At 36.3% G+C, this 22,398-nt stretch overlaps 1 protein-coding gene across 1 annotated transcript in view; it reads right to left on the reverse strand.

The window, feature by feature from the left end:
- The window catches only part of LOC128559488 (interferon-induced protein 44-like), a 96,475-nt gene that overhangs the window by 49,349 nt on the left and 24,728 nt on the right, over positions 1-22,398 (reverse strand). The window contains exons 3-4 of the mRNA XM_053551257.1: positions 11,836-11,891; positions 9,335-9,538 (exon numbers count right to left, since the gene is read on the reverse strand). Coding sequence (XP_053407232.1) covers positions 9,335-9,538; positions 11,836-11,891 — 260 coding nt within the window. The remainder of the gene's footprint in view (positions 1-9,334; positions 9,539-11,835; positions 11,892-22,398) is intronic.

The following is a 22,398-nucleotide window of genomic DNA, read 5'->3' on the forward strand; positions in this document are numbered from 1 at the left end:
AATTAACGTTTTCTCTTGCAAATGTTTTCTTAATTAAATCTACTTGTTTGTTTTTAATATGATTATGTGGTTAATTAGTATAAAGAGTAGAAAAGTCATATTAAGTATTTATATTCGAACATTTAAAGTGTTTGCTTTTTTTAGCTTTTTGGTAAGATCTCCAGAGCTCTTGATAGACCAAAACAGATAAACAGCAGAATTCTCATATACCTTGGAGCAATACATCTGTACGTGGTTTCTTAAAATGACTCTTAAACACCTTCAACAATGTATATTATTGTCTAATGAACATCGAATCTTTACTTTAAAGTTAAACCAAAATTGTTCCCTATGTCAATTGATAAGTATTTCAAGAATTCACATACTCATGAACATCCAAATTCAAATGAACCATGACCTTTACAACTAAAAAGAAATGTACAAAATGAGCTCCAAAGCAGTAAAGTAGTCTCGTAGTGCTTTAGCGTGCGACAACTGCAACAAAGGGTGTCAAATATTCTGCATGGCTATGTCAACAACAGGTAATAATCTCCTCGCCAACTCGTCTACTTCACGGATATATAACGTTTGAAACATATCCAACAACACAAATCTTTTCAGCACGATTTCTGCACATTTTGATGATAACAGCTTTGCGACCTTGATGTCATATTGAGTTTATATACAAAGAAGCGCCAATACTGTCACATTTTCCTCAACAAACCTCTGACAACTCCCTCGGGAAAATCACTATGTGTCATAACAATCAGGCCTAATGTTCACAAAATATTTTTCGGTCTCAACTGAGTTTGAGATTGACATTTTAATTGCAAATTATACTTAAACTTCAAGATTTAATTCCAACTGAGGCTGACAAGCTCTACTAAATGGTCACTTGAAAATAGGTATTGACTTAATATTCAATTCTAAACATATCCCGCAACAATCTATTTCCGGACACAACCCGTATACGGCCGGCCCCGATAATGTTATAGTTTTCGTGGAACACCCGCCCCTTCCGGTTTCTCACGCGCACGCTTTGTTTACAAACGCCGTTCAAGTTTCATTCTCGTAGGTTTGAAGAAAAATGGAAATTAAAACGGTAAGTTAATGATAAAAACTTACATACCGTTTTTAGAAATAAATCACTTGCCCCTTATCGATGTGGGTTCGAGCCTCACTCGGGGCATTGAATTTTTCATGTGAGGAAGCCATCCAGCTGGCTTACGGAAGGTCAGTAGTTCTACCCAGGTTCCCGCTCTTGATGAAATAATGCATGGAGGGGCACCTGGGGTCTTTCTCCACCATCAAAGCTGGAAAGTCGCCATATGACCAATAATTGAGTCGGTGAGACGATAAACCCCCAAAAATAAATAAATAAATTTAGAAATACATTCAATGTTGAAAGCTCCGATCGTCTGGTAGATGAGGTTTTTCTACAGGCCACACTCACCTGTCAAATTTTGCAAAAGTATACTTCACGTAAAAAGTTACGCGTTTATAGACCAGTGTACCTTATGAGATTTTCTTTACTAACTTGGTAATGAAAGTTTTAGCAATGTAAGTAAAGTTTATATTTCTTTGGTTTAAACATATTTCTTCCAAAAAAAAATATACAAAATTATATTGAAATACAAACATTGCATGTACAGTAGATGGAAAGGATTAGAAGAAATACAAGTCTTTAAGAGTTCTTCTCCTAAAATGGACAGGTAATTAATTGTTTGGCAAAAGTACAGTGAAGCTTTAAATATAATGTCTATGGGAATGCAGTCTGATATACCAAAAATAATGTTTCTGGAACAACAATATGAGCACTGACGAGAGTAGAGAAGTTAGAAGTAGTTCATTAAATTTTCTAGAGTTAGAGGACATGAAATATAACAAGGAGTTAAAATAGTGTCTCGTTGGGGTTCAGAAATATTTACAGAAATCTCTTACTTTTGGCTATGTAACAGTGTACATTTGTGAAAATATTGACATTATCCTCGTCTGGTAAAGAAGTATTTCCATAGAGAAGAAGGTTTTCGTCGAAATCGAAGTCCTGAAGGTAATTGTAAAGCTTTTGGCGACAGTCTGTATATAAGGTACATTCTAATAGATAATGGGCATTCGTCTCTATTAAAGTATAAAATGGTCCTAGACGGTATACCACGTACATTGTTTGAATTTCTTAAATCATAGCGATGTTCAGCTGGATGTGGTATTAGAATTGAGAGATATTTAGGTGTCTTATTTGTGTACATTTTAAAGAAAAGAATGAGTCTATGCTTGTATCTGCGCTCTGACAGACTTTCCCATGGAGAATCTTTATGGAGTTTTTCAACTAGTTTTATTGCACCAATAGCTATACGAGCACATTCTTGTTGGATTTTGTCAAGTTGATCTACTTCATGATTTGTACAATTACTCCAAACAGTATCGGAGTATTCGAGAATAGGCCGGACGAAGGAAGTGTAGATAGTTTCCAGAGATCTCCGATCGATGGAAAACTTGATTTTACGCATGACTTTGGCCTACTTCCATGCTTTGTCTAAAATATAGTCAATATGTGAGTGCCGGCTGCAATCGCTGGAAAGAAAGACATCGAGGTGTTTGTGTTCAGTTACCTCGGGTATTAGCTGCCAAAACATAGAGAGTATAGGATGGGGAAATGTATTTCGTTTTCTGGAAACAAGCAGTGATTCCGATTTGGAAGGATTAAATGCAACAAGCCATCTGTCGGCCCAGGCACAAATTTTAAGAATTTCACCCTGAAGAAGTTCAAATGCCTCACGGGGCTGTTCAACAAAAACGTAAAGACTAGTGTCATCCGCAAATAGGTTGATGGAAGACTGAATGTCCATGATTATGTCATTTATAAACACAAAAAAGAGGTCCGAGAATCGTGCCCTGAGGGACGCCTGCTTGTATTGTAGTCCATGATGATTAAGTGCCAGGAAGAACAGCACGTTGACGTCGGTCACAAAGGTAGTCAGAGATCCAAGCTAGAAGGGAACCTGATATGCCCGCAAACTTGAGTTTTGCTAATAGGCATTTATGCCAGACTTTGTCAAAGGTCTTACTGATGTCAAAAAAGACTGCTCGAACTTCCAGTCCCTCGACCAGTGATTTGCACAAGATACCATATATGTATGTAAGTTGATTCACTGTTGAATCTCCTGGAATAAAGCCAGATTGGACTGGGGTCAAAAAAAGTCAATGTTTCTCAGGTGATTGAAGATGTATTTAAAGATCAGTCGTTCAAAAACCTTTTCAAGAAGAGGACCATTAGAGAAATAGGACGATTGTTATTTGGAAGTGAAGTATCACCCTTTTTAAATATCGCACAGACATTAGGGATCAGGTTTTTTTGTTGGATTTAACGTCGCACCGACACATGATAGGTCATATGGCGACTTTCCAGCTTTAATGGTGGAGGAAGACCCCAGGTGCCCCTCCGTGCATTATTTCATCACCAGCGGGCACCTGGGTAGAACCACCGACCTTCCATAAGGCAGCTGGATGGCTTCCTCACATGAAGAATTCAACGCCCCGAGTGAGGCTCGAACCCACATCGATGAGGGGCAAGTGATTTGAAGTCAGCGACCTTAACCACTCGGCCACGGAGGCCCAGTGCTTGGTCTAAAGAACTATATCATGTACTCTAAACCCGTTGGTGCCACATGCAGACGTCATGGACTTCTTCATCATTTCTACGCCGATGACTCTCAATTATACCTGTCTTTTAAGCCGATAGAGGCTGTGGCCAGAAGTGAAGCTTTGCGCCGCATTGAGAGCTGTCTGGCTGAAATTGTCTCGTGGATGAATTCCAACATGCTGAAGCTCAATGCTGATAAAACGGAGGTAATGCTATTCACATCAAAGCGTAACATCAAGTACATTGATGACATCTCTGTGAAGGTCGGTGATTCTACGATAAAATCCACGAAATGTGTTAGGAATCTTGGAGCAGTATTTGACAAAGGTATGGATATTGAACAACAAGTCAACAGTGTGTGTCAGGCTGGATATGCACAACTTCGCAGAATAGGTCACATCAGACGGTATCTTACCAGTGATGCCACAAAAACCCTTATAAACAGCCTGGTTACTTCACGGTTAGACTAATGTAATGCCTTGTTAAGTGGTATACCAAACAGCACACTAAACAAGTTGCAGCATGACCAGAACACGGCAGCTCGCGTAATTACTAAGTCGCCCCGTCGCAATCATATTACACTGGTTCTAAGGAGCTTCATTGGTTGCCAGTGAAATACAGGGTATAGTACAAGGTTCTAACCCACACTTTTAAGGCTTTACACGATCAGTCCCCTGCCTATATTAGGGATATGATAGAAGTGTATAAACCGGTCAGAAACCTAAGATCACAAGACACGCTGTCACTGGTGATGCCAAAATCTAAAACCATGGTGTATGACAATCGTAGCTTTTCATGCACTGCTCCAAAGCTTTGGAACTCCCTTCATGCCAAGATCAGGGAAGCTGACACGCTAGCTGCTTTCAAAAGCCTGCTAAAACACACTTCTTTGTGCAATATTTTGTTAACTGACCGATACATTGATGTTTTATCTTGTTTAATCTATACTTTTTTAATCATGATTTTTGTTAATGTGGAATGCATTATCTTTGTATACGTATTTGTTTGTATTTTTGCAATTTATAATGTAAAGCACTTTTGAACGTGTACATGTACATGAAAAGAGTGCTATATAAATGTGGTATAATATAATATATATATATATATAATATTAGCTTCTTTCCAAATACAAGGTACTTTACAACTTTGTAAGGATTCGTTAAAAAGGTCAGAGAGAGGTACTGATAGTTCACGAGACTTTTATAAAAGGATTCTGTTACTTATACCATCGGGACCAGTGGCCTTATCAACATCTAGAGATTTAAGGATATCTTCCACTTCACTTGAGGCAGAATGATTTCGGTAAGAAATGGTGTAGAAGACGGTAACCAAGTTATCGATAAGTGTTTGTTCCTGGAAAAAGTCGTTGAGTATATTTGCCTTTTCAAAGTCAGAGGATGAGATTAGATGGGTAATGGGGTGTTCTAATGGCGGGATATTGTTATTTTCAGGTTTAGAAATAAAAGACTTGCGAGTTTTCCGTCAGTCTTTGGATGACAGAGAACCATTTTTAAGACTATCTGACAATTTAGAAAAATGTTGAGATTTTGCCTCCCGAATTATTAGAACGGTATCATTTCTAAGTTTTCGAAACTTCTGCCAGTGATAAATAGACTGAGATAATTTCGCTTTTCGATACGCCCTTTTACATTTACGGATAAATTGTCTGATATCGCTGGTCTTCCATGGAACATCAAGAGGGCGAATTTTAGCAATGTTGGTTGGAACGTTATCTTTTGCAAAAGTTACGACAGAAGAAGTACCATTCTCTGCATATATGTTAATATCGTCATCTTTGCACTGGTTCCAGTCATGATTGCTCAAATCGTCACGCAATTTGTCGTAGTTCCCACAGTCATAATTCCAAATAAGCCAGGTAAAACATTTCATCTTAGGTTTTCTGAATTTCAGAATACCATAGACAGGACAGTGATATCGTTGATCTTGTATAAGGAAGTGTTACCCCTGCAGTCAACACACATCAGTATCAATAAATAACACATCATCCGAGCAAATCTGCACCGTTGCGAATGTTTCCGGAAGTCATTGACCTCGAGCTCTTCCTCACCAGCAACCAATCGTCAGTATTCAGATTTTAACCTATCACAGAGGTAGGAAACCACAAGGCCGTTCTCATTGATTGCTTAAATGCACAAGAAGAGTAAAACCAACGAGCAGCAAAAATCATCTCTGGAAAAAAGTGATATTTTTGAGCTCAATATTTTGTCGCCTGGTTTTACAATTTTGTTGAATGTTCGAGACTGAGTAAAGATTATATCGTTTGTTAATCATGCCTGTAGTAATTTAAAGTGACTGGTAAATAACGGAATGTTAATGTAATTTAACAGGAAATTAACGCATGATGCTGGACGGTTTGGGCCAAGAAGCAACAATGTAATAAACGAGACCTCAGCTTTAGCATTGTTTTGTCAAACTATTGCCAGTTTAAGCTTTAAGATATATAAAAATACCGAAATGATTAAATGTTGATTTCTTAAACCCTGAGTTATAATTGTTAAAGTGACTGCTTCATTGTATAGAAACAATGTCAAGGATGCTTTAAAATGTAAATATGAAAACCTTGGTTTGATTTCCTGTGTATATGAATATAAATCATCTTGGGAGAAATATTTACAAGTGATCACTGACTTACATAAAAGTAGCTGACATAACAAATACGGTTAAACTTTTCTGGTGAAACTACTGTATTGATAACAGTTCCTGTTATTGCTATTAAAAGTACAAACAAAAACATTATTTGGTAACTCATCCATATATCAGTCTTGAACATTAAGACAATATGGGCTGTTGCTATTGTTTCAATTCAAATTTAATAATATTTGCTTTCATTTTACAATTCGTTCAGCAAAATAATTCTGGGGCCGTATTCATAAAGCATCTTAAGCAGAAGTATAAGAAATTGATTATTTACTTAAGTATTACTTAGGTAAGAAATTTATTTTACTTAAGTATATTTGTTATTCATAAAACAACTTAATAAGTAATTCTTGGCTTTCATTGTGGACAAAAACATTTAAAAAAAACAACAACATCAATTTCAGAAAGATACAGCACGCACAATTATGTTTAAAGTGCTTTTATCTGAAAAACAACACTTTAATCTTACTCACGACGCCATTTTGTTTTCTGACTTAAGTCATTTCTTACGTATCTTAAGTTTAAGCTGTTTTATAAATAGGACTTAAGTTTTTTTACTTAGACTTAAGCTGAAATCACCACAAACTTAAGTAAAATCTTCAATTTAAGTCAAAACTTATACTTAAGACGCTTTATGAATACGGCCCCTGTATTCTAGAGTCATACTTATCACAAATGAGATATATATCAGCATATTTAAGTTAAAATGCAGTGAACAACCTCATTTCAACATAAACAGGCAAAATAAGCCATTGACGTTTATCAAACTTCATAGTAAATTTGGGTTTTGCAAAAAAGCAATTCAATAGATTTAAATTAAATACAGATTCTTGCATGATATACACCGTAGATCAGTTAAAATATAAATATATGCGTTTTTGAGTAAGTGTCTGTTTTAATAATGATGACAATATGTTTTTGAGAATATATCTGTAGATGTCTTGACTTTTTGTTGTAATGTTCAATACAACATGTAATGCTTAATTTCCAGAAATGATAGGACTTAATCTGTTTCACGCACTTAACTGGGTAATGAGCGTATGACATTATTTTGCCTAGATTTCGATATCTCGGATATTAAACTTATTTCTGACACGTAACCTTGATTCTGTTTTCTTCCAATCCTACGGCCTGATACAACGAGCGTTGAATAATTTTTATTGTTTCAGCTCCATACAAAACACAAATCAACATAAATTTCAACTTAATCTTGTATCATAGTTCTTTTCTGTTATTCCTGTAATAGAAATCTAAAATGTTCGTCCCGTATTACATTGCATTTGTAATTGCATCTGTTATAATGCACCACTGAAATACCATTAATAAATATATCAATAGAATTGAAAACCATGATTCCTTTTACTGCTGATTCTATAACAAGAAATTATTGAAATTGATGGTCTAATACCTATACTTAAGTATATCTTTGTTTGTTTGTTTGTTCGCGATGGGTTTAACGCCGTTTTTCAACAGTATTTCAGTCTTGTAGCGGCGGGCAGTTAACCTAACCAGTGTTCCTGGATACTGTACCAAGTAACTGCCAACTTCCCATCGTGAATCAGAGGTAGAAGACTAATGATTTCAGACACAATATCGTTTATCAAATAGTCACGGACAACATACGCCCCAAGGATCGAACTCACGACTCCGCGATCTGTAGACCAACGCTTTACATACTGCGCTAAGCGGGCGGGCTCTTAGTATATCTAACATGAGTCAAAATGTACTGAAAATGTAAGAATTTTAGCTGTTGTAAAGAAATGAAAATGCAATTGGTTAAAAATGAAATTTTCATTGATAATATACTAACGTCTGTGTAGCAAGACTATCTCGTTCATTAAACAATGCAAATTTAAGGGGTTTTGCCGTGTTTTTAAATTTGCTGCTACGACTCAACCGTTGTTTGGATGTTCAAAATGATTTAAGACTAGGGATATATGCTAAACTTAAGCAATAACAATTGCCTGTTATTGTTCCTTCTCTTCAGACTCCGTGACCTTAGAAATAATCTCTGAAGTCAAAATCATTATTTCCTGATTGAGGCGACTCTCTGGCTGAACGCGCTCCGCGGATTACATATTAACCTGAGGATGGAAAAGTGGCGCTGTTAAAACATGCCAAACATCTTATTTGTCACAAGGGTTTACATACGTCGTTACCATCGAATGCATTGTCTATATGTGGAAACAAACCCAATGCGACCCTCTAATTGTGCACAGAAGTTCACGCATCGAATGACCGGATCTCAAGTTCACGAGATTTATAGGTACTTCTAAATTACAGCCATGAATTACTCAATGACCTCTAAGTTTGTTGTTAACGCCGAGGGCGTAGGTTGTTAGCGCATCGAATCGGGACATTATGATGTTAGACAGAATAAAATAAAGCGAATATATGTCAATAAGATAGAATGATCTCCTTGCGTCAAATCATTGGGTTCCCCACTCACTGATGTCCAATATTTAAAACAGACATTGAAACCAAAATGTTATAAGATGATCACTGTTTATATATATAGATGCACCATAGAAGGAACCTTTGCTATGCTTTAACTTATTATATCTTATATCTGTCATATATTTTTTTCAGTCCGAAATCCCTCTTTCTTACATTATTTCATACTTCAAGACAGAAAATAGTAAATGAAGCTCATCTGATACTCAACATTGGTTACGAAGAAGACGGCCATGTGAAACATAACCCGAAAAACAACCACATACTTGGCAAGAGGACTGTTTGTTGACAAGCAAACGTTTGTAATTTTCTCATTCTTTCATTAAGGTCCGAAGCAATGGCTCCTTAATGAAATGCCGATCTACAAAATTTATTTGAATAGTAGGCTTCATCAGCGACAGGTTACAAAATCACTTGTAAAGGGTTCCACAACAAAACAGGCCAATCGGACCTCAGGATTACCCGTATAATCATTTTTTGGCGTTCATTAACGACCTCTTCAACACAACTGTCTTACCGATGAGGCTGTTGTAGTTTTTCATGTTATACATTTATGAATTTATTACAAAGTTTAGTATTTAAAAAGGCAAATATAATACTTACAACAGTTGTAATATTGTCGCCGGCAGCTGACCTTCCTCCGCCGGCATTACAGATAGATGTTTTCTCCCCTTTGCTCAGCGACGCAATTGAATTTATAAATGATGATTTGCCATGTCCTTGAGGGCCAAGTACCAAAAAATTGAGCTTTTGAACTTTGTCTTCTGCCTTTGTTGTAGCAACAACATTCAACATATCGTCATACGTCTGGAATTAAAATTGGTGTTCGACTTTTAAATTAAGTCGTACAATAAATGTATAACAACAGAGCTATCGACATCGTGAAATGGAGCCGATAGGATCCCATCGGCTATACTGACGATGTGAAAAATCTTGGCTTTTGTTCAATTGGATAGATATTTGATATTCTTCCTTGCTACTCTTTCGCCGTAACTACGTAGATTTCTGACCTTTATAACATTAAAATGTACAAGGCAGTCTGAAAGACAGCTATATTCCCCGCCACTGTAATGGATAGTGAAAGGGTTGATGGTATTTGGCGGAAGGATTGACGCTGTTAAGTATATTTTATAGTCCATGTATGACGACATCAATGAAGTTGAAAATCCTTCAAGGGGTTTAGGAGATACAGAGCGGACACAAAATGGAAGGCCCAAACCTTTGATCTTGAGTTGTGACCTTGAGCTAACATGGCTGACTCATCAGTTTTGCACATTGTCTTGATGAGGTGATTATTTGACCCAAGTTTCATGAGAGCCCTTCAAGGGGTTTAGGTGATACAGAGCGGACACAAAATGAAAGGCTCAAACATTTGACCTTGAGTTGTGACCTTGACTTTGAGCCGAAATGGCTGACACATATCGTACATTGTCTTGATAAGGTGATCATTTGATCCAAGTTTCATGAAAATCCTTCAAGGGGTTTAGGAGATACAGAGCGGACACAAAATGGAAGGCTTAAGCCTTTGACCTAGAGTTTTTGACCTTGAGGTGATTATTTTATCCAAGTTTCATGAAAAAAACACTTCAAGGGGTTTAGGAGATACAGAGCGGGCACAAAATGGAAGGCTTAAATCTTTGACCTTAAGTTGTGACCTTGACCTTAAGCCAACATAGCTGATTCATAAGTCCCCACATCGTCTTGATGAGGTGATTTTTTGACCCAGGTTTTATAAAATTCCTTCAAAGGGTTTAGGAGATATAGAGCGGACACAAAATGGAAGGCTCCAACCTTTGATCTCAGTTGTAACCTTGACCTTGAGCCGACAAGGCTTACTCATAAGTTCTGCACATCGTCTTGATAAGGTGATCATATGACCCAAGTTTCGTAAAAATCCTTTACAGGATGTAGGAGATATGGAGCGGAGATGAAAGTGTTACAGACAGACAGACGGAAGGAGGGATGGGAGGACGGAGACCATTCCTATATCCCCTACAACTTGTGGCGAGGCATTAATAATTCAAACATGGGGTAAATTGTGAATGCATACCCCTCTCAATGACCTCTACCTTGTGGTACTGACATATATTTGTACAATGATCATTTGACCCAAGTTTCAAAGGAGTTAAGGAGATACAGAGCGGAAACAAAATGTTACAGACGGACGGAAGGACGGACGGGCGGCGACCATTCCAATAACCATCACCACTTGTGGCTGGGCATTAAACATATCGAAGACGTCAATTGCGTTTGTTAAAAATATATTTCATGTTAAGAAAATAATAGGACGGTTTCACTAGTTTGCCTATTGTCTATTTCGCGAGCTTTTTTCTGTAAGCGTGTGTAACACATTGTCTCAAATACTTCTGTTTCGACTACAAGTTGTATCATTCCCTTTGGAACAATGGTTAATATCCTTCACGATTCACAATGGTGATTTAGATTATTTTCTTATCATGGGTATAACCAAAATCGTATGAGACTTGAGTCCATTAACAGGCTAAATCAAACCAAGCCTGCAACATGTCGTATTGGGCGAATTCTGGTTTTTCTATTTTTTCTATTGAGATAAAGAACATCTATGTTTACTTATTTTTATAATATTTTGCTAAATAGGATTTGAGTCTTGTCTGTAAAATCACTGTCTAAAATGATGTGAACTAATTTTATTATGAAAGTGAAATGGATATCAACAAAATGTTATTAAGCAATGTTGATTTTTATGATATACCTGGAAATACAAATCATTTCTAAATAGTGTCGGGTGTGGCAATAATTACATGATAAAAAAGGAGGAGATATTAAATAAATATTCAGAGTAAATATTGCAAGACCGTGGTGCACAGTAGTGAACTATTTTGCTTTGTTTTATTTTATTCAACACCGATACATGAAAGATTGTTCAAAATGTAAAAGGAAATTTAGTTTAGGATAGCTTCTCTCCGGTATATTTGAAAATGTGTGAAGGAACTTACATATACCCTATACATATAACTATTTCTTTTTTTACGTCTGCATGTTAACGTTCGACGTGGATATGAGGATGATGCTTGTCGTATCAGATTCTACTACTATGTGAAATACGTTGCCAATATGTTACTCACTTTTTGATCCCACGACACTCCGTCATCAGGAAGAATCCACGGTGTAGAATAAAGTCCTGAAGTTTAATAAATTAAAAGTATAAATGGAAATAATCTTACTTGAAAAAAACAAACATTTTGTCAGCGACAGATAACCTTAACGTTCTTTCAGCATTTTTATGTAACAGAGCAGGGGCCGTATCCATAAAGCATCTTAAGTATAAGTTTTGACTTAAGTTTAAGACTTTACTTAAGTTTGTGCTGATTTCAACTTAAGTCTAAGTAAAAAGTTAATTTCTCGTCATAAAACAGCTAAAACTTAAGATACGTAAGAAATGACTTAAGTCAGAAAATAAAATAGCGTGGTGAGTGTTGTTTTCAGATAAAAGCACTTTAAACATAATTGTGCATGTTGTATCTGTCTGAAATTAATGTTGTTTTTTTAAAGTTTTCGTCCACAATAAAAAGCAAGAATTACTTATTAAGTTGTTTTATGAATAACAAATATACTCAAGTAAAATAAATTTCTAACCTAAGTAATACTTAAGTAAATAATCAATTTCTTATACTTATACTTAAGATGCTTTATGAATACGGCCCCTGGTCTATAAACTTTCTTCCTAATAAATCCATGCAATAGAAATTAAACAGTTTAACCACGAATAATTCAGTTAAGATGAAAACTCTAACAGTAACAATCTGTGTAGAATTACATGTACTGTCTTGTTACTTATTACATGCCGGCGTTGGTACGTCTTAAGCGTTTTCCATCGTTCAAAAGCCATTAGACTCAAACGCACATCCGTTGCCGACAAAACAGTGTTTAGGATACTAAAGGCTGTCTCACCTTATATTGGACCTCCGATAGTTTATTCCAACTGAATGTAAAATTGTTAATGGCGTCGTTGATACAAGAATGTTAATATCATTACATCTTTTTACATTTCTTTATTGAAAACATGTAAAATTAAGTTACCAATTAAGATTTTGTGATTTTTTCCCGTAGACTGAAGTTTTAAAATGACGCGACGTCCATTCCAAAGATGCCGCGCACATACAAACATCATTTTGGCGTTTGCCCACAGCTGGCAATGTCTGATTTAGTTATTACTGAATAACAGACATGAAAAAATACCACAAACTTCGTGCAAAACCTGTAGATTTTATTTGCACGGTAGGTCCTGAACAAATATACAGACAAACCTGTCTATAAAGACCACTCTTGGGAGAGCCAAAATGTGGTCTTTATTTGGAGATGGCCTTTATTCAAAGGTTAAAATACACTGTAAATGTTGAAATGGAAAACAAAACACGTCACGTGGTCTTTACAGCCAGATGGTCTCTGTTCAGAGGTGGGCTTTAACACATGTTTGACTGTATAATTCCCCACTAATTAAGCAGTTATATCCATTTCAGTTTTTCAAATTTTCCGTAATACGTGTTTGTCCTTTATCGTTAGTAAAATGAATGCGAGTTAGGTTGGTGTAATTGTTTCAGTCATAGATGACTAAGGTGAGGACAGTAGTCTCTGTGGAGAAACACGCAATTTATGCACGGATTATTGTTTACCATCGAATTATGAAGGTTTGGATGTCGACACTCTACATGAATACATGTTTGTGCACTGATTGGTGCTTTCTGTTACGTCTATGCGCGCTACTATTTGGTAACGGTTCAATCTTGACTAAAAGACTACCTGCCATCTAACGTGCAATGCAGTTAATTACAAATGTTCAGTCTCGTTATATTTTCTTTGGCCCATATTTGCCATGCTACTTTTATGATCCTCAAAAGCGTGTCAAACACTACTCCTGAAGGTGTATCTAAAACACTTAAACACAGTTTTCGGTCGCGAATTTTCAGCTTTACTTCATCACAGGCGTACACCAGGATAGAACAGAATTGATTTATACAAGTCTCGAATTGTTTATATAATACAAAATTTAACTGTTGTGAAATACATCAAGTAATACAGTATAATTTTTTATTAACTTTATATGTATTCAAATTAGCTTTCCTACGAGGGTGGTTTGCGTTAACGGCGATACAATGCAATTATTGTCCAGTTGTATTGCGCGGGTCGGACTGACTGGTGTTGATCAACACTTTATGCAAGGTGGTAGGTCAATATCACGCGTATCTTCCGTAACAAGGTCCTCGTTTCATGTTTGTTGTTGGTTCTTCTTTAACAAGTTTTCAGACTCGCACAACTGACATCTTATTTTCTTTACCTAATTATATTTCGAACTCAGTGAGCTTCAATAAATATTAAATTGTCGTTGGATTAGCTACGCTTTAGAGCTCACACATTTTGCCGCCCATGGCCCTACATTTTATGGACGTAATATATTGTATGACATAATTTAAATTCAGCTTTGAAAAGCTATAATTTTGTCATGGCAAGATTCATCTTCAGTATTCGCTTGACTCTAGAAAAGTATTTGTTCAATATTCTGTACATGTGCAGCCGTAAGGGACAACTATTTACATACAAAAGACTAAGAGTTGCTCTTTATACATTGTTTAAAGAACTGATAGAACAAACCAGGCGTTTAGAGTGTGTTGATGTTTCCTACAATAGCCTCAAAGGTAGACTTATATGCGGCATATTGGGGCTGGCGGTTCAAAAGGACAGTAGTGCAGGGAACAGTTGTCTTGGTAGACAGATTTCCTACAGGAGATTTAGTTTTAGTTGTACTGTTGGTTGTGGTTTCTGGCAAATCTTGATCGCCGTAGAGGAGGACCTGGAATAATACCAACAAAATTGTGCCTAATTTTGTACAGCACTGTTATTCTGTACATGTTCTGTCTATACCGAATGAATGCCATGGTGGAGTTTGCGTTTTTGGTGATGATTTTAGAGAGATTGAGTGTGATGGTGATGTCTAGATATTAAGCGCACTCTGTAGGTTTCAGCCGGGTGCCATGGTTGGTGTATGTGAAGTCAAGTGGATTTCGCTTATGTGAATAACTTCACATTTGTGAGGGTTAGGTGACACGAGCCGCTGACGTTCCGAGTCATGCAATCAATCAAGATCGCATTGGCAACTTCATGGTTTTGTCTGTACATAAGACAGTCATCTTCAAAAATGATGACTATTAATCTGACTTTCGAAGGCAGGTCGTTGATGTACGCGAGGCAGGGAATGGGCCCAAGAACACTACCTTTTGGGACACAGATGAGACACATGTGGCTTCTGAATTACGATCAATGATTACTTATTGTGCGCGACAATGCGGGTAATTGCCTAAGAATTAAATCTGCCCCTTGACTCCGTAGTGATTCAGCCACTATAGGAGGCGGTGAGGACAAATGCCTTGCTAAAATCTAGAAGAATAGCTTTTATTTGCTGACTTTGGTTGATGCCTTTAGCTAGGTCAGGTATGGTGAGAATAAGTTTGGTATCACAGGAACCTTTTGCTCGGAAGCCAGGCTAGAAATAAATGAGAATATCATTGGAATCAAAGTGTGACATGATATGGCTGAAGACGACTTGTTCTAGGAGCTTATAGGTTACAGAGGTCAAGGAGATTGGACGGTAGTTGGAGGGATTAGAGTGGTTGCCCTTCTTGAGAAATTAATGCATTTGTCCTGTCAGATGGTATTAGACCCTGGTAGACAGACAATTTGAATGACTTTGTTAGCCATTGCGCCAACTTATGGGCGGCAGACTTCAGAAGTTCAGAAGAGCCTTGTCGCGCCCAAGAGCTGTGCGGGTTTTGCTCCTGTAGAAGTTCAAATTCACCTTTCTCTGTGATGTTGATAGTGACAGCTGAGGGAATTCACTAGATTGCATTGGGATTGGGTTGAGATGTTATTATCTTCTTTGAAGAACAAAGATGAAATTTGCTGGTTTAGTATAACTACAAACTAACTTTGTAAAAAAGCAAGTATGTGACTCGTTGTCGATTTAATTTCGGGAAAATAGTTACTTTAACATGTTATGTGGATTTGTTTGATTTTACCAGAAATATTTTTTTGTCGAAGCTCATAGATTACAACATGTCAGACGGCTGCTTCCGTTTACATGTATAAACAGCACGGAACAACTGGTACCATTTTTACATCCTTAGTACGCGACCGGGGATCGATTCCGCAACCTTCCGCACCGGAGGCGGACGCTCTACCATTGACGAAATTACTTCACTGAAAGTGTAATCGTGTGCCATGAAAGCTTAGTGGTAGAGCGTTTGCCTCCGGATCGAGATCTCCATACTTTGAGCCCCAACGAAGAGAGAGAGAGGAGAGAGACAGAGAGACAGAGAGGTCACAGCTAGACAGAGTAGCTGGATCAGCGAAGAGACTTAATTCCTGAAAGATAGATCTTCAGACGACGATAAAGCACTGCAGCGCAACGTCATTATTTTATGTTTCCAAATGTGTCTCAACTGTAGCACCTAGAAGGAAAGGACTCGAAATAACTCCAAAAGGAAGCAAAGACGGAATCAAATCAAGTTATACAAGAAAATGAAAATGTGCAATTACAAGAAAAGTTAGAAAAAATAATGTTGTCGCAATTGCAGAAACAAAGAGAGGTTGTTTTTTTTGGAAAGCAGGAGCAAAAGAAAAAGCTAGAAGCTTGTTCTGTAAAGTTGCCGAAGTTAGACTTGATGTAATTTAACGGAGATAAAATGAAATGGACATCTTTTTGGGATGCATCTGAATGTGCAATACATAAAAAAGCTGTCTTGCATTGACAAGTTCAACTACCTTCTTAACAAACTATATGGACAGGCAAGACTTGCAGTGAGCGGATTAGCATTGTCAAATGAAAACTATGAAGTGGCCATAAGCATTCTGAATGAAAGATTTGGAAATGAACAAGAAGCTATCGATCTTCATTACCATGAATTAATGAACATCTCTGCAGCTAGAAATACAAAAGAAAGTCTTAGGGCATTTTTGGATTCAATCGAGAGGCATATAAGAAGTTTAATAGTATTGAACGAAAGTGTGAATCAACAAGTGTTTGTATGTATGATCAGGTCTAAGTTGCCACAGGAAGTACTTCGTCAGCTGGAACTTATGAAAGGAGCAGATGAAAAATGGATATTGGATTTGCTTAGATCTCAACTACGTGCATATGTAGTTGCTTGTGAACATGCTCAAATAAAACCAGACTATGGTAAAGAAAAGAAATATCTAATATGAAAAGATGGCCAATATATGGTACAAACTCACGTGATATTCAATCAAATAGTACAGAACGCAGTCAAGCAGAGCGGAGTCAATTTAAGCGAATTCAAAACAGGGATTGGTGAAAGGAGATCATTGTCGGTATTGTGACAAAAAGCATTACAGTGATGAATGTTCAAAATATAAGACACTAAAGGAGAGGAAAAAAAGAATCAAAGGTAGTTGTTACAGATGTTTAAGGGACAACCACATGAAAAAAGAATGCAAATGGGACAAGAATTGCATTTACTGCGATGAGCGTAATACTCACCATCGTAGTTTATGTCCGCGAAAGTTTAAACAAAGGGCTATCAGTGAAAGTGTAAGTATTTCTGAGCGAGAACTGTGCTAGTAAATCCAAACAGAGGTCCTAGTTAATAAGTTCGAATCTTACTGGATTGTGGTTCTCAAAGAACTTACATTACTCAAAAACTTGCTGATCAACTAGGATTGAAAGGTACAAAGAGGAAGAAATAAAGTTGGTTACCTTTGGCAGTGACAAATCGCCAGTGATAAAAACCAAGCCAACTACAGTATATTAAAAGTTGAATGAAGTTCATGACATTAAATGCAGATATAGTACCAGTGATCAGTGGAAATATTCAAAGAAGACAATTAGACATAACCTCAAACGTAAATTTAAACCACCTGGTTAACAGTCTTGACTTAGCTGACACCATTCCTACTGAAAATGAAGTTTCAAGTATTGAAATGTTGATAGGTAATGACTATTACATTGACCTTATTCTGTCACAAAAGATATATCTTTTAATCTTTTTAGCATGTTGATTCTTACATATGGGAATGATATAACGGACAGTAATGTATTTCAGTGTGTAGACAGTTCAGTTCCCACACAACCTGATTTACAGGACTTTTGGAATAACGAAGCTATAAGCGTAACGGACGACCCACTCAATTCAGACGACGAAAAGGCAATCGAAATTTTTAAATATGAGGATGGCAGATATCATGCGACTTGGCCCTGGAAAGAAGAACACCCCGATCTTCCTGTTAACAGGGAACTTGCATTTAAACGATTGAAATCCTGTGTCAACAAACTGAAAAGCAAACTGGATGTTATGAAAAAGTATGACTCAGTCATAAAAGACCAGATAAACAAAGGAATAGTTGAAAAAGTCGACAAATGTACAAAAACACGGCATACTTCGTTATATTCCACATCATGCTGTCATCACGCCACAGAAAACTACAACTAAAATTCGTGTTGTATATGATGCCTCTGCAAAAACGAAACCCAAATACAAAAGTCTCAACGAATGCTTATTTAGAGGACCAGTCATGTAAAAAGATTTGTGTGGCCTTCTTATGAGCTTTAGACTACACAAAATTGCGTTAGTTTCGGATATAGAGAAAGCTTTTCTACTAATCGGTTTACAGTCGAGTTAAAGGGATGTCACAAGATTTTTGTGGTTAAAAGATACAGAGAAACCTTCAGTGTACCCAGACAATGTCCAAGAATATAGATTTTGTCGAATTCCTTTTAGAATTATTTCGAGTCCTTTTCTTCTAGGTGCTACAGTTGAGATACAATTGGAAACATACAACAATGGTGTTGCGCTTAAATTAAAAAATGACATTTACGTAGATAACGTCATTACTGGTGTAAATAACGAATGTGAAGCTGTAAATCTATACAAAGATGCAAAAACAATGTTCAACAATGCGTCGATGAACTTGCGTGAATGGCTTTCAAATAGTGAAGAAGCAGATCAAACGGCATTGACACGTTTGGAAATAATTACAAAGTGTGAAGTCCATACAGTGACTTTAATCAAAAACTACTATTATCTAAATAGTGATCTTGTTGGACAAAAAACAGACATAGAACAGGATTATTACGAACTTACATTAAAAGCCAAATAGATATGTGACTTTGAAGATAAGTTGTTTCTTACATATATATCGTGAGTTTTACTCTCCTGGGCGGAGTGTCGTGAAATCACGAGTATGGTTTAGATTTAACGAATTGATTATTTTCTAAAATATAATTTGTTTTGATATCTGAAGTAAAGTAACTCCTCATAAATGTAGGTCATACATGTGTTCTAAGGAGCTGATATTATTTTGCACCTACATTTAACTTATCGTTGTATGCTTCTAAATATTGACTGTATTATATAAGGTGTATGAGGAGTAGTCATGTGATTTCATGTTTTGAATTCATGCATAATTACAAGTACTATAAAAGCTCTAGAAATTAGACATTTGATGACATTACAATGGATTAGTGGTGAAAGAAAGATACACTTGTATTTAAATGGATTTACAAATAAAAAAGTAATAAAAATTAAAAAGTTATAGTTATAATATTTATTGTGACAAGGACAAGAAAGGAATAGAATATTATTCAGTCTAACATAAACACAAATCCACCACAGTCTTCAGGGAGCATTTGGGTTATCATGGTCCTAAGCTAAATGGAGGCTACATGTGTCTCATTTACTGCTCTGTGGGCTTCCGGAGTTTACGGCTACCTACTTTTCCAAATCTGACGTGGAGTTTGACGTCTTGGCTGTCCTGAACAATCGGCAATTTAATCCAGATATGTGATGAATTTCTGTGTTTATACTGGGCTTGCTGAATTTTTGGGCACTTTTGCGTAAAAGCACTTCTTCATCCACTATTATGTTGGCAGCCAGTTTAGAATTTATCCAAGATGATGTTTATGGCAGTTGTGTTTTGTGTTGATTCATTAAATAGTGTTTAAAAGTTCTTTGCATGTCTTGCACCACATAAGTAGTGTGCGTTTTACCACCCAAATGCTCTTATCGTCTGGCGGTGGCGGTTGCGGCGTCTTTGCCTCGGGCAAACCCGGCCACGTCATGGCGGTTGAACACCCCCAGATATTTCAAAAATTGTTTTTACATGTTAGTCTTATACCATTTATGTGTGATATTTAGATGATGTAACTTAGTTTATGGCTTAATAAAGCCCATTTATCAATCAGTCACGAGTTGTATTCAATTTTTTCAATACTAGCTGATATGAGCATTTGGGGATAGTTGTGGGTAACATAAATGTATTTTATGTCCCACAAAATGATTTATGTGCCAAACTGGACTCCCTTCTATGTTAAATTAGTGACGCAGAAATGTTGGCGATAAGCCGGAAAGTAAACCGCTGCATAATCGATGAACAATTTAGTCATCTCAAACCTATTTTTATCAAACAAAGAAAAACGTGATTTTGGTCAACCCACTTCCTCCCTCGATCCATCCCTTTAGACCCAGCATTTCTGCGCTTCATTTCGGCAATTGTATTTTATTTCTATTTTTATATGACTATATTGATGTGACTATCATTTTACATGTTTTATATATATTTTGAATTTACAATGTTGTCAGTTTTGATACTAGTACATGTACCCAATTAGACACAAATCTAGTCAATATCTAGTCCATATACATTTATGTTTATGGGCAGTTGAACACCCCCAGATATTTCAAAAATTGTTTTACATGTTAGTCTTATACCATTTATGTGTGATATTTAGATGATGTTACTTAGTTTATGGCTTAATAAAGCCCATTTATCAATCAGTCACGAGTTGTATTCAATTTTTTCAATACTAGCTGATATGAGCATTTGGGGATAGTTGTGGGTAACATAAAATTAGTGTGCGTTTTACTGTTTTGGGACAAGGGGCGCACATGTTTATACCTAAGAAGATTGCACGCTGATCAAGGCTGTACATCTGTAGATCAGTTCTTGTCAGTTTGTCAGAAAATCATTTATTGCGTTGTTGCCTTGGTAAGTCAACTGTCTGAGCAAGATCAAGTTCAGGTTCAAGGAGTGTAAATTGTGCATTCAAAAACAGAACCTAAGAACCTAAAAACCTAAGAAGCTTAACTGTAGATATTGATGAAACTTTCCTGTATTTCTTAAAAACAAATTATTACCAGTTTGGATATTTAATATTTGGAAGGATTATTTGAAGGATTTATATTAAAAAATTCTGGATTTAAAAAAGTTATCTTTGAAGAGAGGAATTATAAATTTTGGATATTACTTTTGAACTGTGTGAAACATTGTGGAATTCATTCTGACTGGATTTAAATTTGACCTGGACAGGATTTGGACTATTTTTGTTATTAGATTGGATTTTAAAGTTTTTTGTCATTTTCAAAGGTATTTGGATTTTTACTTAAATTCATGAATAAAATTTTGTTATTGTTATAGTTGCTGGTTTGTCTTTCTGTTACTTTTATTCACTATAAAAGAAATTGTTACCCTCTGACGTAACAGGTGGAAGAATCTCCGCGTTGCTGACAAAAGGATTGATTCATGTCTCACAACCGCATATCACAGTTTGTTTGTATTTCAAAGTCAAACTCAAAGCCTGTATTTACTGAGGGAAAAATATTCAATTGAAAAAAAATATGAATCGTCCCCGAGGACGTATTTTTTTTAGATGTAACACGTGAACTTTCCCGTAAATCTCCAAAATAGAGTTTCTTTGACATTGGCGGCCAGAAATAAAGAACAATGTAATTCAGTCACACGGGAAATTCTTGAAAATCTAAAGAGTAACCTTTTTTAGTTCACAAAATATGTTGTGTTTTGTCTTTTGATTTAGTTCCATAACATCAATTCAGCCCTTTCATCAAATCGTCAAGGAGAATATAAGCCTTGTTCCGATATCTGATTCAAGACCCTATGATCAATAGATCTGTGTTTTCCCTACTGAGCTCAATGGGTTGGCTTTGTATATTTCCTTGTTACGCAACTATTTCAGAAATTCAGAAATAGTTTTTACACAAAACTCGCTTTTTTACTCACAAGAATGACTACATATATAAGCTTTATGATAATATCGCTGAACAACGTGATAGTCTTATCGAAATTTCATCTACAATAATAGTAATATAGAATGTGTAACATATATCTAAGGCAATTTCTGAGTTTCAATGTAAAAGAAGAAAAACATTTTGAAATTTACCCCTTACAATATAAAGAAATCAGACTGTTGATATTTGGTGCTGCGATTTCTTCTTAAATATCTTTTAGTGGTAACGTATTTTAAGTGTGTTACGGAAACAATATCTGACAAGTAAAGCAATATAATTTATTATTATAGTACAAAATAACTGATATTATATTAGATACCATCGATATCCCGATACTGATTCAAATCCTTCAAGATGACTTTGGTATACATAGCACTCCCTTGAAATGGATAGAATCTTATCTCACGAACAGAACAATGAAAGTTTTAGTCGAACAGTCAGCATCAGACACGGAGCCACTAAGGTTTGGTGTCCCGCAGGGTTCTTGTGCCGGACCTGTGATCTTTACCCTGTATATATCGGCTCTTAACCGAGTGGTGCAGAAATATCCAGCTGATCTCTATGGATACGCGGACGACCACAAGATTGCGTTAAAAA

The sequence above is a fragment of the Mercenaria mercenaria genome, chromosome 9 (genome assembly GCF_021730395.1).
Source record: "Mercenaria mercenaria strain notata chromosome 9, MADL_Memer_1, whole genome shotgun sequence".
In the NCBI taxonomy this organism is placed as follows: Eukaryota; Metazoa; Mollusca; class Bivalvia; order Venerida; family Veneridae; genus Mercenaria; species Mercenaria mercenaria.